The sequence below is a fragment of the Aedes aegypti genome, chromosome 3, assembly GCF_002204515.2.
Source record: "Aedes aegypti strain LVP_AGWG chromosome 3, AaegL5.0 Primary Assembly, whole genome shotgun sequence".
Classification (NCBI taxonomy): Eukaryota; Metazoa; Arthropoda; class Insecta; order Diptera; family Culicidae; genus Aedes; species Aedes aegypti.
The window spans coordinates 15,038,742-15,055,308 of record NC_035109.1 but is presented as its reverse complement, the minus strand read 5'-3'; the positions used below and the strand labels follow the sequence as shown (position 1 = coordinate 15,055,308).

The 16,567-nt window shown below is 38.0% G+C and overlaps 2 protein-coding genes across 6 annotated transcripts in view; one reads left to right on the top strand and one right to left on the bottom strand.

Annotated features, from left to right (window-relative positions):
• Nucleotides 1-5,374, top strand: part of LOC5568062 — a 64,970-nt gene extending 59,596 nt beyond the window's left edge. For all 5 annotated transcript variants that reach the window (XM_021850641.1, XM_021850645.1, XM_021850642.1 and 2 more), the window contains exons 2-5: nt 1,953-2,751; nt 2,812-2,928; nt 2,996-3,466; nt 3,530-5,374. In XM_021850641.1, the coding sequence (XP_021706333.1) occupies nt 1,953-2,751; nt 2,812-2,928; nt 2,996-3,466; nt 3,530-5,305 (3,163 nt within the window). In that variant the 3' untranslated portion in view covers nt 5,306-5,374. The remainder of the gene's footprint in view (nt 1-1,952; nt 2,752-2,811; nt 2,929-2,995; nt 3,467-3,529) is intronic.
• The window catches only part of LOC5568063 (GATOR complex protein WDR24), a 103,529-nt gene that overhangs the window by 76,233 nt on the left and 10,729 nt on the right, over nt 1-16,567 (bottom strand). The window lies entirely within an intron of this gene.

Genomic DNA, 16,567 nt, shown 5'->3' with positions numbered 1-16,567 from the left:
TTCATTCCATTGTCAGAAAATAAAATTAAAGCAAAACTATACTCGAACTGTACTGATAATGATGCAAAAGTGTTCGATATTGTAAAACAAATGAAAAAAAAAATATCTTCATGATCTCATAACGCATACCCAAATCCAAAACTTTTAAAGTTTATATATAACATTTAGAAACTCATCGATCATACTCTAAAAAAAATATCCTGGTAAAAAAAAATTTTATTTGTGTGTAATCTGTTAATTCATTTTAATTTATACATATATACATATACATATAATATTTATACATATACATAATATTTATACATATAATATACATAATACTAATGAATACATGAAAACGACTTGTTTAATTCACGCAAGGCCCTTAACAATAAAATCAGCAACAAACTGCGGTCCCCGTAATAATTTACACCGAAAAAAAATTTTTTTTCTACTAAATGTGAAAATTGTGACATGTTTGAAATGTCATAACTTTTTTGTTTATTGGTTTACCATCACCAAATTTTTATGGTAGATAGCTAATATAATGGACCGTTTTCCCTCAAAAAATTACGTTGGTATTCCGATAGGGTTTTGAGATATTCGAGATATTGAGATATTTGTGTCAAAAATTATGTTTTTAATGCAAAAAAAAATTTTTTTTACTGTGTGGAATCTTTATTTAGTTGTCTAACTTTGTTTCTTTAGTTGTCTAACAATCGAACGAACCGTTTTGCTGTGCAGCTTTTTGAATATTTTTGAACCATTTTCACATACACCCTTTTGAAAAGTTAGTCGTGACTCAACTTGAAGATTTGATATCGGAAAATGACGATTTAGATGGAACTGGAAAACTGTGCAAAGTTTCAGCTCAATAGAAAAAAATGAATTAAAAAATTTACCAAATTTTGGTGCTGTTGATTGGAATCACTCTTAAATTTCCTAAAAGTTTCTCATGACAAAAAAAATCCGCTGAAATGAGCATTGATAATTAGTACTATCCGATAGACCTGGTCAAGTTGCCAGTGATGGCGCCATATTTCGAATGTGATGTCAACAATTTTCAGACAAAAATATTCTTTGTTAGTTTTTATTGCTTTATGAATACCGGATACCCCCGTTGGTTTGACCACTTTTAATCTGAACAATTTTTAATATGCATCCCGCTAATCTGGAAATCGTTCAAATAAAAATGGTTCAAACGTCAAACAGATCATGGGACGGAGTATAAAGCGAAATGGAATGTTGTGAAATGGACCGCAGAATCAAAACAAAACAGTCCAAGAGGTAACCAGACACACGGCGGTGGGGTGACCACGGTACCCCGACCGTGCCGTTATTATGAACAAAAAAATCTGTCCATCAATTCTGAGTACAAGGTTCGATTGCTGAGGTCATTCTGCACCTTTGAGCCAATTTTTAAAAAAATCCCTAGGATGAATCTCAAGAAATCTTGATTTGAATTTTTTGACTAAAAAAATTTAATATAATCCTTATTAAAATTACACAATATCACTGAACAAACCTACAAAAACGCTCAAAAAGTTGGCCAAACTGTGTTCAACTAGTATATAATTGTTACCGTTGTTATAATTAGAAATATTTACAACTGACTTAACTGACCAGAGTGGTTTAAGTATGTTTTTCTTCCATAATTTACAGGTTTAAGGTTATTTGATTGTTGTTTTCCATGCTGAACCGATTGAAAGGTAAAACAAATAAATTACAAATGTACAATGATAATAAATCTTCGAGCTGTTTGGTGGAATACCTATAAGTAGATGAAAAACCGAATTTAGTACTATACTATTTAATTCCACTAGACAGATACGCGTATTTCGAGCTCAACTGTAAGGCCGTCCTCAGCGTCGTGTACTAGACACGAGTCGAGTGGGGCCACCCTTATGTCACCTTACTCAAAAAAAAATTCTGCAGATTTCGCTAATTAATACGTCTTCTCTCAAATTTTACAGAATTACCCATAATCCAGAGCTGTGTGATTCCTTCACCAACTACCGGGAACTATCCAAAAAGGGTCAAGACAGAAAGTACAACGATTTCCATGAGCTGCAAGCCAACTTCAAGGAACTGCAAGTCAAAGACAAATCCAAAACCAAGCAAATGATGAGAAAGGGAAATCGCAAAAAGAAAAAGAAGAAAAAGCAAAATAAGTTTCATTTCGAGGGTGAAACCTTCAAGGATCCGGATCCGTACCAGCTAGCAGTCCGTAAAACTAAGTATGAATCGCAGAAAGGCAAATTTGTGTTCGAAGGGGAGAAATTTGCGGACCCGGACCCGTTTGGATTGGCCATTCGAAAGACGTCCCTTAGTAGCTACGATGACAAGGATGTACGCCACGAATATATGTCGCAATTGAATCATGCACATCCCAGGTTGGTGCACGGTAGTATGGAATACTACAACAAGGATGCCTATATAGGAAAGCTAGATGGCGAAGACGAAGACGACGATGATAGCTCCCTTGATGAAGAACAGCAGGGATGTTGCAATCGGGCAGCTTTGTCGCAATTTCTGGCAGTTAGTGTAAAGAACGTGCTGCTTCTAGGGTATGGAATGACTCTGGGGTTCTCAACTATCGTTATTCCCGCTATTCAAGGAGGTGAGGGTCGCGGACCAAGCATGGAAGAAGGTTTCACTCTCAGTAGAGATGAAATATCTTGGCTTAGTTCTATAAATCTCATCTGTGTGCCATTGGGATGCTTGTTCTCTGGAATGCTGACTCAACCGATAGGAAGACGGCGTGCAATGCAAGTATGCTTTTTGATGTATTTTTTTTTTTGATTACAGAATAAATCAGATTTATCATTATAGATAGTGAATATCCCCATGTTCATCGCATGGATACTATTTCACCTGGCAGACGACGTGCATTTCCTGTATTGCGGACTAGCACTGGCAGGATTCAGTGGCGGGCTAAGCGAAGCGCCGGTAAGTAGAAACACATTCAATAAAGTTAAACGGTATATTTATAAGAAAAATCTCTTATATTGCGCAGGTCCTTACATACGTAGCGGAAATTACTCAACCACGTTTTCGTGGTATGCTAGCAGCAACCGGATCTACCTGTGTGATTCTCGGTGTGCTCATTCAGTTCTTCATGGGTAGTTTCTTGCGGTGGCGAACCGTGGCACTCTGCAGTGCCTGCATCCCAGTGATTTCCTTCATCCTACTATTCTTCGTACCAGAAAGTCCCGTTTGGCTTGCCAAAAAGCATAAGCCAAAACAAGCTCGTCGAGCTTTGGCTTGGTTGCGAGGTTGGGTACCGGAAGAACAGATAGAACAAGAGTACAGTGACTTGGTGAAACACATGGAGGAGATTTCCGAACGAGAAAAAGATTTCACTGCTGCCAAAAAGATGAAACTTTACACTAGTCGACCGTTCCTGAAGCCATTCGGACTAATCACTCTGTGTTTCTTCATTGGACACTTTTCCGGAATGACTACGCTGCAAACTTATGCTGTCCAGGTAGATTTGAAAATGTCTAGTTTCGTTACGTAGCGACCGTTTACTAACCAATTCTAATTACAGATTTTCCACACGCTTAAAGCACCAATCGACAAGTACTATGCCACTATACTGCTTGGCGTGTCGGAGCTGCTTGGTACCCTTTTTTGTGTGGGTCTTGTACGCTTCAGTGGGAAACGTCCCTTGGTGTTCGTCTCTACGATAGGATGCGCCATTTGTTTCTTCTCCGTTGCCAGTTATGCTTACTTTTTGCACATGATTCCCGGACCATCGGTGAACAACGTTGTGGCCAATGTTTCAGCCATCAGGACGGACGTTCGCGTTATACCCCTGAACCACACAGAAGTCCTTTCGATTGCTACTGATGACAGTTTAGCTGCCTTGGTTCAAAATACTACCAACGAACTATCTTTTTTGAAACATAATGATTCAACCGGTGTAATATACGATAATCTTAATTTTAACCCGTTGTACATAAACGGTTCCTATGATGATACCGTCAATACGGATATCCGTTACGGAGAATATGTTCGTACAGTATTTCCCAGAGATGTTCTAGTCAATATTCCTAATGCCAACGAAAACAAATATCTCTGGTTACCATTAACGCTTCTTCTAGGGAGTGCATTCCTAACTCATATGGGTATACGGTTAATTCCGTGGATGTTGATTGGTGAGCTGTTTGCTCCTTCTATCCGTAGTGGAGCATCCGGGATCGCCGGTGGAACAGGCTACATATTTGGATTCCTCGCTAATAAACTCTTCCTAAAAATGTTGGCCACTTTCACCCTGCCAGGAACCTTCTGGATATACTCCGCGATTACAGTCTTTGGTACTATCATATTGCATAAGTTCCTCCCTGAGACGGAAGGCAAAAGCTTAGTAGAGATAGAGCAATATTTTGCAACGAAACGAAAGGATAGCATTCATTTAGATCTAGACTTGGAAGCTCCCCCTAAACCCAAACCAAGATCATCGATATCATCTCTAACAGCTGTTCCTCCACCGCTGCCACCAAGATCACATCCACTGAAAGACGATCTTGGGCGAATCCGGAAAACATCACATATTGCTCAATCTCGCAAGATGTCAGAGACATCAAACCCTTCTCGAAAAATATCAACAACTTCCACCAAATCGCGAAGATCCAGCTCTTCTAACCAGTCAGCTCAATCTTACAATTTACACGATGCGGTAACACCAGTTGAAGCAGTAATGGAAAACTATCGCAAAATATCTGCCAGTAAAATGCCTGTCACGCCACCTGCGGTGGTACCTTCTAGTCAATACCCTATTAGCGTTGTACCCCCCAGAACAACAGCCATAACTGTCACTCAACCTGAGGAACCAACGCACTTCACCACAACACAACGATATAGAAAGATATCGGACGCAAAGCGCAAAATAAGCACCGTACTTGATCCAGTCATAGAAGGTATAGTGCAGACTACGCCCACAAGAGTGCAACCACCCCATTATCACCGTCACAAGAGGCATGGGAAACCGACGTCGTTGGAAGGATTTGATGTCCGAACCTGGGATAGCAATATCAAGTTCGAGAAAATGCTTCGAAAACGACGAAAAAGTATAGATCGCGATGACGATGATGATGATGATGACAACTATAAGGATGATGGACAGGGTTCGAACACATCGATCAGCCAGCATGATCTGCGACAGTTGAAGCAACACATCCAGCAACGGGATGCTCACCTGATGGCCATGGGCCGACTAAGAAGCAGACAGAACTCGGGAAGTTTGAACATGCTGAACAAAGTCGGACTGGACAATCGTGCCTTTGTGGGTAGCGATCAGAGCGTAAATGAAACCCAGATGTAATGTTAACAGCTGAAAGAGGGCGAATTTATAGGATTCAAATAAATGCGCGAAAACTAGTTACTGTTGTAATTATTGTTTGTTTCATTTGTAGCTTCGAAAGAACATCTACGATGTGAGTTTCATTTAGCAATCGTGAAAAAATCTTAGAATAACTTCCATATGGAAACACAGATCTACTCAAATCTAAGTTGTTTCAACGCAATATCGTCGTTGAGCCTAATAAACGAATATTGGCTAATTTCCTAATTTCCAAGTTTGACATTTAGGTAGTATGACTTTGTTTCCAATTTAAAAAAAAAACCTCATTTCGCAAGTTTTCTCGAGTTCCCAGGGCATAGAGTGTCTACGTTCTTGCCACACGATATACAAATGGAAAAATGGTCAATTGATAGTGAAGGTTCGCAGTTAATAACTGTGGAAGTGGTCAACAAAATACTATGTTGAGAAGCAGGCTTTGCCTGAGTTGGGACCTAACGCCAGAAAGAAGAAGAACTTATGCCAGCATACCGCAAAAAAATTTGGGGTGGGTAGTGTCTATTACATTACTGCGGGGTTGACGTAGAACTACGATAATTAATAATTTGATTTGTCATGTGTATGAATTTGTAAGTGTACTAGTTTTGTGTTGTTATTGATCGGATGAAGTTTTCAAAAGTTAACTCTTTTTGGACTCATTTTGGTAGTCCTGAAAAGAACCATTTGTCGTTCTGTGGTTCCGAGAACCAGTCTTTGGTGTTCCAGGAATAATGCCAGATGATTGAATTTGTTTGTTTGGTCGTTGCTTCCTTGTGTTGCTTGGTTGGGTGATCGGTTTCTGGCTCCAGCTGTAGTTCGCCAAACTCCTCCAGTAGATTAGATGTTTGATAGCTCAGGTGCTTCGATCGTTAGAATCGATAGAATCGGTCCAGTGCTTTGGTCTGTAGCAATATCCATTGCATGAGCATTTAGGCTCTGTACATTGATACTCATCAATATGCAGGCTTGGCCGCTATGATCCAGTATTTCACGCAGTTCGTCTCAAAGCGTCACTAATCGATGATTGCCTAAGCGCTGCAGCTCATTCCTTAAGTCAACCCTCTTGGGTTGCTTGAATTGCTGCCTTTGGCGTGATGGAACTTGAAAAAAGTAGAGTTTGTCAAAAATAGTCCTTGCAATGAAGTAACCCACGACAAACCTACATATACCAATTGCTGATCCTGGCTTTTGTCATAGTCGTACACGACCTCGGGGAAAGTTCCACCTTGCGTCTTATGAACAGTAAAAACACAGGCACTAACCATCGGGAACTGAATGCGTTTGCATTTGATTATGCCGCACAGTTTGAAAGTAAAATAAAAATTCTCTATACAGGAGTGAAATTGGAATTTTAAAACCAAGAGCCTTACGTTGGCATGAAATATTTTGAACTCTTATAACTGTTTGCTGTTTTAACGAAATTCCTTGAATGGCGCCTCAATTGAAAGACAAAACATCAAAGGGTCATGTCGTTTACTTACTGAATCCCACATACCTGTCCAAATAGTTTAATTACTGTTTTAAAAGAGAACGTTGATTTCAAGCAAATTTATAAATAGGGGTACTAGAGAAAATTTGACGTCATTTGCTTTCCATTCTCCGCTTGGATCGCATCTCAGCAGGCAATAGATCGTCTGGCTCTGACCGGGCGTGCTTCTCAGGCACAGACATCGATAGCGAAGGACCTCCCCGTTTGTCTTGCTTCGCTCAAATCAAACTGTCGAGCGAGCGAGAGAAGATGCCGTCCGAAGCCAAAGTCATCACCGCTGCCGCCGCCAAGAAGAAGGAGAAGGGGAAGCAGTCCACAGCAAAATTTGCGGTCGAACTGTGAACACGATCGGGCAAGTCATTCTCGCTTTGTGGTTCACCGCTTGTTTGCGTTCACCCAGCCATCGTCATCGCCGCCATTATCAGATTTCGACTTAAGCCCGGTGATCCACTACCTGTTACTGTTGTGCGCCATCCACGCCACGAAACTTTCGGTTCGTCGTATAAGCAAATAACTTGCTCAAATTTATACATTTGAGTTGAGGATTCCCCGTTTGACCATGGCAATCAACTGATAACATCCCGCAGTGTTATTTATCTGTAAGAGCATCAAAGCTAACAAAGCCATCGGTTCTTTTCAGAGCCATCAAATTAGTGGAAAAGAGTAAAAAGAGAAATATTTCCGACTTTATATATGACTTCTAATATTCCTAAATCAATTTCACAGCTTCATACAAAATTTCATTTGTCATGAATAATTTATGACTAAACATTTTGAGACTGTAATCGCGGACGCTGCTGCAGTGCCGTCGGGGTGAGTGCTCAACATTCCACATAAATAGAGTGTAAAATAAAAGTGGCATTTCCAACAGCGTCTTTGATGTTCCATATTTTAAGGGAACACTTTGATTAGGAAAATTATCACATGCAACAAAATTGCGACATATTTAGAATGCTTTTGAAAAGACATTCTCATTGAACAATTGTAATAATTTTGGCACCCATGGATCAGAAATTTACCTTCATAATAAAGAAAACTATTGATTATCAATAGCTCGTATTGAATATTTAGTTAATTTCAACCCTTCCAGCAATTCATGTTCGACCAATTTCTCACGCATTAGCATTCTCCGCAATTTTCAAGTAATTCCAACACATTATTGGCACATACCCATTTCCCAGATTGGTCGATCAGAAAGCGAAGAGCACAAAAGGGAGGAGCATCATCTGCTATTCTGAGGTTATAAAACATGCTTCCTTCGTCGGATTCAGTTTCATTCCATTTCCGCTTTCGAGCTGGTAAGAGCTCCTCCGAACTTGCTCAGCGAGAAGTACCTCGCTGCTAGAAATCTGCTGAGCTATTAATCTTCAAGCTGCCAATCCAGCATCTGGTTTGTGAAATCGCTCAAGATTTCTAGGTTGACCGATCCGCGCTTCTAAATTTCGACTCGTGGTAAACTCGTGGTCACAGCATCCAAGCTCAATCGGCCCTTTTTAGGGCCAACATACGTTCATAAAAGGGTTTATTGGACGATATTTACTGATTTATCTATAATGATCTAAATATCGCAATATACTACAATTTGGTTCACATAATTTACCCCACATTATTACATGAATTTGAAAATTTACCGCTGCAACACCGTCGGACCGTAATAACATAATACTAATCAGCATTGTATGGTATTTCTAACAGCATCGTTGATTTATCATATAATGGGGGAACACTTCCTAAATTCTCGAGTATGGAAATTGAAAAATGTATTAAAATTGCGACAGATTTTAAATACTGTTCAATAAACTGTTTCCTGACCAATTGTAATGAGCAACTATTGATCTGAAATTTTTCTACAGGTTAGTCTATTGCAAATGTCATAGTATATATCAGAACACATTGATCAGAAATATTTAAAATTTGCACGAAACCAAAACATGCGTGATTTTAATTTATTGTAAGCTGTTAAAATAATGTTGATATTTTTACTGTCCATGCGAACGCACATGTGAATTTTCCAAGATATGTAAATCCCTAACCAAGACATCAACTTCATGTATCTTATCCTAGATTGGTCAATCAGAAGAAGGCGAAGAATACGAAAGGGAGGAGCATCAACTGCAATTCAAATTATGTAAAACATACTATCTTCGACAGATTCGGTTCATTTAAGGGACGAATGACCTTCGGATTAAAATCCCTCTGTAACAACAACAGGATTCGGTTCATTTCATTTACACTTTCGAGCTAGTAAGAACTTCTCGTGATAAACACAGTATAGCTAGTAATATTTCTTAATGTGCTTACCACATACTTGCTATAATCTCTTAATTCATCTCGTAGCATCATACAATATCTGATTTATCACGAATAATCGACAATACGACAATTTGAGGATGGTCCGAGAACGCTGCTGCAGTGCCGTCGGGATGCAATAACAGCATAATGCTCATCTTGTACATCCCTTGCCAAGACATCAATTTCATATAGCCTATTTCTCAGATTAACGCAATAGACAACTCTTTGGTAAAGCATAAATTTTCCGAGGAAAATTCTGCTAAAAGTGAACTTTTTCAAAACAACTCTTTTTGATTGGAATATTTATCAACAACTCTTTGTCAAGTAAAATCATCCTAAATAACTCTTTGCTCCATCGCCAAACCAAACCATTTCATTGAATTCATCAAGTACAAGAATATGAATGGAGAGGCAGATGGTGTATATTTTGCTGGCGTTACTTTCCAACAGGTCGCCGGTTGGCGCTGACTACTAATCCGTCCACTGAATGATTTTCAGTTGTTGCTTTCGCTCTCTGGTTCCGTTCGCTACTCGCACACTGCTGTGGCTTTCACGCGCTCTTCTTTGCTGCTCCGCTGCTTGATCCGTTCGTTATGCCGTTCGATTTGGGAATGAGCTGGGAGCAGAACAAACAGTGGTTTTATTTGCTCGAGCTCCGTTCATCGATGGCGAGTGGTGGGGTTCTCGCTTGGTTGTTTCGTCACTCCGTTCGCTACTTGCACGCGATTGGTTATTGCTTTCGCGCTATTTTCGTTGATGGTGTGATTCTTCGCTGAGAAAAAAAAACTGCAACTCTTTTGATTTTTCATGCAAAATGACCAACTTTGATAAACTATATCTCAGTTATTTATGGACCGATTTGTATGAAATTTTCACAGAATAGCAGACATAACTTAAATTTTAACATATATTATTGAGTGATTTTTCCAATCACACGTTGAAAAGCAGTAACGGTTTGACTAAAGTGAATTTTTTGACGAATTTTTTATAATTGACATAACTAAACATATTGAAGGAATAGCTTCATGGTATCTTCAGAAAAGTTGTAGATTTTGACGAGATGAATAAGTTTGCTGAAGACAGTTTTTGTGTAAGGCTATCAGATTTTAAGATAAAAAGTTTTGAATTTTTCGTCGAAAATTACAGTTCAGTCAAACCGTTATTACTTATAAACTTGTGATTGGGAAAATTATTCAAAAATATATGTTAAAACTCAAGTTACATCTGATGTTCTGTGAAAGTTTCATTCGAAAATATTTCCATAAATAACTGAGATCTAACTTACCAAAGTTGGTCATTTTGTATGGAAAATTGAAAAAGTTTCAAATGCATGTGAATAAGTTGGAACCTTCCTTAGCCGAGTGGTTAGAGTCCACGGCTACAAAGCAAAGCCATGCTGAAGGTGTCTGGGTTCGATTCCCGGTTGGTTCAGGATCTTTTCGTAATGGACATTTTCTTGACTTCCCTGGGCATAGAGTATAATCGTACCTGCCACACGATATACACATGCAAAAATGGAAACTTTGGCAAAGAAAGCTCTCAGTTAATAACTGTGGAAGTGTCATAAGAACACTTAGCTGAGAAGCAGGATCTATCCCAGTGAGGACGTTAATGCCAAGAAGAAGAAGAAGAAGATGTGAATAAGTTCTCAGTTTATTCGACAAACCAGCTAAATATTTCATGGGTGCACAACAGCAACAGGGTAGCGGATCACAGGGATTTAGTTGAAATCTGGAAACGTAGCTCAATTTTGAAATCTTGAGCGATTTCACAAACCAGCTTCTGGATTAACAGCTCAGCAGACTTCTAGCAGCGAGGTACTTCTCGCTAAGCAAGAGCTCTTACCAGCTCGAAAGCGGAAATGGAATGAAACTGAATCCAACGAAGGCAGCATGTTTTATAACCTTGGAATAGCAGATGATGCTCCTCCCTTTTGTACTCTTCGCTTTCTGATCGACCAATCTGGGAAATTGGTATGTGCTAATAATGTGTTGGGCTTGGAATAACTTGAAAATTGCGGAGAATACTAATACGTGAGAAATTGGTCAAACATGAATTGTTGGAATGATTGGCATTCCCTAAATATTCAATACGAGCTATTGATAATTAATAGTTTTCTTTATTATTTGTGAAATGTTAAGCACTCACCCCGACGGCACTGCAGCAGTGTCCGCGAGTACAATCTAAAATTATTGAGTCATAAATTATTCATGACAAATGAAATTTTGTATGAAGCCGTGAAATTGATTTAGGAATATTAGAAGTTATAAATAAAGTCGGAAATATTTCTCTTTTAACTCTTTTCCACAAATTTGATGGCTCTGAAAAGAACCGATGGCTTTGTTAGCTTCGATGTTGTTACGGATAAATAACACTGCTCGGACCAGCAAAACTCAGGGGGCTTCTGGTATTTGCTCCTAACTGGATTGCTTCTTGACCACCAATGATGATTTCATCACGAGTCGAAATTTTGAAGCGCGGGTCAACAGCTCCTCGGCCGATGAAATTTGCGGCGGCGATGACGATGGCTGGGTGAACGCAAACAAGCGGTGAACCACAAAGCGAGAATGACTCGCCCGACCGTGCTCACAGTTCAACCGCAAATTCACCTGTGGACTGCTTCCTCTTCTTCTTCTTGGCGGCGGCAGCGGTGATGGCTTTAGCTTCGGACGGCATCTTCTCTCACTCGCTCGACAGTTTGATTTGAGCGAAGCAAGATAAACGGGGGCGTCCTTCGCTATCGATGTCTGTGCCTGAGAAGCACGCCCGGTCAGAGCAAGCCGATCTGTCGCCTGCTGTGATGCGAGCCAATCGGAGAGTGAAAAGCAAATGACGTCAAATTTTCTCTAGCCACCCCTATTTATAGATTTGCTTGAAATCAACGTTCTATTTTAAAACAGTTATTAAACTATTTGGACAGGTATGTGGGATTCAGTAAGTAAACGACATGAAGCTTTGATGTCTTATCTTTCGATTGAGGTGCTAATCAAGAAATTTCGTTAAGCCAGCGAGAAGTTATAAACGTTTAAAATATTTCATGCCAGCGTAACGCTCTTGGTTTTGAAATTCCAATTTCACTCCAGTATAGAGAAGAAAGACGTACTTCTACGTCAAAAAATCGAAGGATTCCACAAAAATACATCTATAAATCCTCATTATATCATCTCAGTATTCATTATGAGATTTGTCTAGGTTTTTTTTTAATATGAATCATACTGCCCATACTCGCAATACAGTCCCATTTGGAAAATCATCATGTCGAGAAAAACGCATCTGAACCTTACTGCAATTTTTTTCGTAACGCCGCTGGTGGCAACATAAAATTCTGGTGTCATAACTCAAAACATTATCATTACAGTATAAGAAAATGCTCAACAAATAAAATATTGTTAATGCAGTTGATTTTACTGTAAAATTTCAAGATAATAGCAGGTGGGACTCGTTATCCGAGTACATTTCTCACCAAATGCAAATATATTCGCATACCAGTCCCATTACTTGGGACTCGCTTACTTTGTTATCGCGCACCTTGACACATATGTTGGCAAGTTTACTACATCTTCCAAAGTACTTTTTCTTTTGCTAATATTAGAGTTATCATATTTTAATTGCAATAGCTCCTATAAAATAATCAACTATACGGTGGTGATAGTGACAGTGTTCAAGACATTCCTGGGCTGGATGGTAGTGTTGCGGCCAGCCAACATGAATAGTACCCTGGATTCATATGCAATACATTTATGTTGGGTTGGAAACAAAGTTAATACTAATAGCTATCAAGGTATGAAATCGGACAAGCTTTGGTAAGCCTGATTTCGGCAAAATTACACATTTCTAAGATATTCTTATTTTCAGCATTAGTTATCGCTAAAACACAGTTTGACCCTTCGACGATACCAGTGGGAAAAGCTTTCCACTCCACGTCATTGGAAGATGAACCTACTGGAGGCGGAGATTTCGTTACTAATTGGCTAGATGATGAGAGATGTAACAGGTATAGCTTTACTTGGAGGAGAGCTGTTTATCTTATTTATTGTTTAGACTTTCGCAAGAATTAAAAACTTAATATGTTTCAACCATTAATATCACCAGTCATGTCACAAGTCATGTCAAGAAAAAACTTCATTTTAATGAATAAAGGTGACTTAAAATACTCAAATTAGTAGTATTTCTTTTTCTTTTGAAATGATAACTACAATGCAAGATTACAGGAATCATAACAGGAAAGAGTTGGCTTGAATTTCATTGTAATCTACTAGTGGGACTGTTATGCGGGTACTTTCAATATGGGACGCACATAGTTTGGTATTTTTTCGCTTTTTGTCCATACAAAAATTCAATTTTAGGTATGCTACCAAGAAGTACACTATTAATAAGTACGATTCATGAAGAAAACTAAGAAATGATGAAAATTCAAATGGGACTGTTATGTCCCACCTGCTATTATCTTGAAATTTTACAGTAAAATCAACTGCATTAACAATATTTTATTTGTTGAGCATTTTCTTATACTGTAATGATAATGTTTTGAGTAATGACACCAGAATTTTATGTTGCCACCAGCGGCGTTACGGAAAAAATTGCAGTAAGATTCAGATGCGTTTTTCTCGACATGATGATTTTCCAAATGGGACTGTATTGCGAGTACGGGCAGTGTATTCCTGAGAAATTCTTGGAAGAATTATGTGTAGGATCCTGAAAAATATACCTAAAATCCAGGTTTAGCTTCAAAATAAATCCCAACATCAAACGATGGAACTGCAGTGCAAATTCTGAAGAAAATTAAGACACAATACTCAAAGCTTTCTTTAAGAAACTTAAGAACAAATTTCTGAATTGTTAGCCGGAAGAAGACTTAGGAAAAAATAATACAAAGTTTCTGAATTTTAAGTAAACATTTATTTTCTGCCGCCCTGAGGAAGTTCCTTAAGAAAACATCCAAAATGACACTCTCGGAATAGCCTATGGTGGAATCGTTGAAGTTTTTCTGAAGATATTTCTGCAAAGAATCGCTGGAAAATTTTTGTAATGCCTAGAAGACTACGCAAAAGTACGCCCGATGAAATATTCAGGAAACATTTTATTTCTCAGATAATTCTATCAACCTCCTGAAGAGAATACTAAAAAGAACTCCTAAAAATTATCTAAGCAAACTCCGTAGTAGTTCAAGGAGGAATTCGAGATGGAATGCTTGGTATTCCGTAGTGAATCTTTGGCTAGAGAAATGTTTGGAGATAATCTATGTTAAATTTCTAGTCAAGTTTCTTTGAAATTTCTGATGAGTATATTCCCAAAATCTTTACAAAAAATACTAATGGAATTATAGACATATTTCCGGAATGCCTAATATCCAATATGCTCACACATTTTCGTAAGAAAAACTAATTAAATTGTTTTTAGCATTTAGATGTTGTGTTTTTCTAATGGAATTATAGACATATTTCCGGAATGCCTAGTATCCTATATGCTCACACATTTTCCTAAGAAAAACTAATTTAAATTGTTTTTAGCATTTAGATGTTGTGTTTTTTCCCAAGGCTTTTGGAAGATTTTTCCAAACATCTGTTATAAAAATAATGAAATTACTAAGTAAACTAAAAAGGAATTCCAGAAACAAAGTGGATATTCTGGAGGAATCACTACTAGACTTGTAAAAGGAAAGGTATATTTGAACTATTTTTGGATGAGATACGAATTTTGCGTCAGTCAGAATTTTTTATCGGTCAAAAATGATATTGAGGCTTAAGAATCTATCATTCAATCATTAGCAATCACCAAAAATCAAAAACCATTTTCTCAAATTTATAGAAATCCTCATTTAAATCTATTATCGCATTACAGATATTAAGTGGAATAAAATGATAGATTTTCATGAGCATTGATTCAATTTGAAGCAGAAAAAATAGTTTCGAAAAATTGTAAAACGATGATGGTTATTTTCCTCTTAACGATAACGTCATTTCTTACGTTAATGATTAAAAATTTGTGATATTCAACATCGGCCGAAAACAGTTGAGCTTCTCGTTTGAAACTCCTAAATCCTAAAATTGAAAGTCCTAGATCTCAAACCTCTCTTTCCTATGGTAGTTTCACATTATTCCAATAGTCAACTAAGTATTTCAAAAGCGATCAAACATTAGATCAACTGATGGAACATACTCTTCGTAGTTGCTGCTCCGTGATCCAGCAGAATAGTGATATTGCACAGAGAATCACTCAGATGAAGCTTGGGTTTTAGTCTTTTACCATCTTCAATGTACAATCACACTACCCTCACTATCTTTAGATTAATAACGGCCCGGGCCACGTCCTTATGTCCTTCGGTGAGAGGAAGGAATGTTAACTAGATAGCCATTGGAACTAGGAAACCGGAGAATCTCCTGCATTTCCCATGCCTACCTGGAAGTAGTAGTTTTTTGTTAGTGATGGATGAGGTATTCGACCGTAAGGGAATGTAGTAAGCGGCCATTGCAAGGATGTACCAGAGAGATAGAGAAAGGGGCCTATAAGGAAGACTGTCACAAATTTGAGAAAAGGACGGGCTTGGGATTAAACCCACGACCTTCTGCTTGGAATCAGAAGCGATAGCGATTAGACCAACAACCCCGTATAACAGAGAAACCATTGATGAACGATCAATTTACTATTGAAAACAACTAAGCAATTCCAAGCTGATTTTGAAAAAATAGCCCGTTTGCAACATCGTTTGTTCAAGCGCTTTTTATAAAAACGCTTTTTTGTAAATCAATAGTGGATCCAAGTCTTGAGAAAAAAAAGGGATAAAATAAACGTTACCATTATATGCAGGCAGGGTCAATAGGGGCAGTATGGTCCATCTAAGTAAAATGTCTTGAAAAGCATAGAAACACAATACAATTTAATCGTTCCATAAGGTTAATTTGTAGTTCGAAATATCTTTTTTCATACCACAGTTGTATTTTGTTAAAAAAATCAATAAGAATTTTCTTGTGAGCATTTTTGAAAATCATTATTTTGTGTGTGATTTTACACTGTACGGGGCGAAATGGTCCCCCCTATGGGGCAATATGAGCTACCATACTAAACTTTATTATTTTAATTAGAAAAATCGTTTGTACAAAAACTGGGTTAAGGTCTGATTTGAATCATGAAATTGTATGTTTTGCTGTCCTAGGGAGTTCAATAAATTACGGTTCTAAGAGCATTGCATCATTTTTTCAAACATTGTTGTTCAAATAAGTTTAACCAGTTGAAAATTCTAGTTTTAATCAAAATCACGTGCGGTTATATGATATTGCAATGAAACTGCAAAAAATGGCATGTATTGATAGTCAATTTCTGTTTGGCTATGACCATATTGTCCCATTCCTACATGTTTTATATAAGTTTTGTTTATATTGATTTTTTTAGAATCTATACAATTTCGTGCAAATCATGCCTATAGATAGTGGAAGAATGAACTGCCGTGAAAAAAAAATGAAAACAAT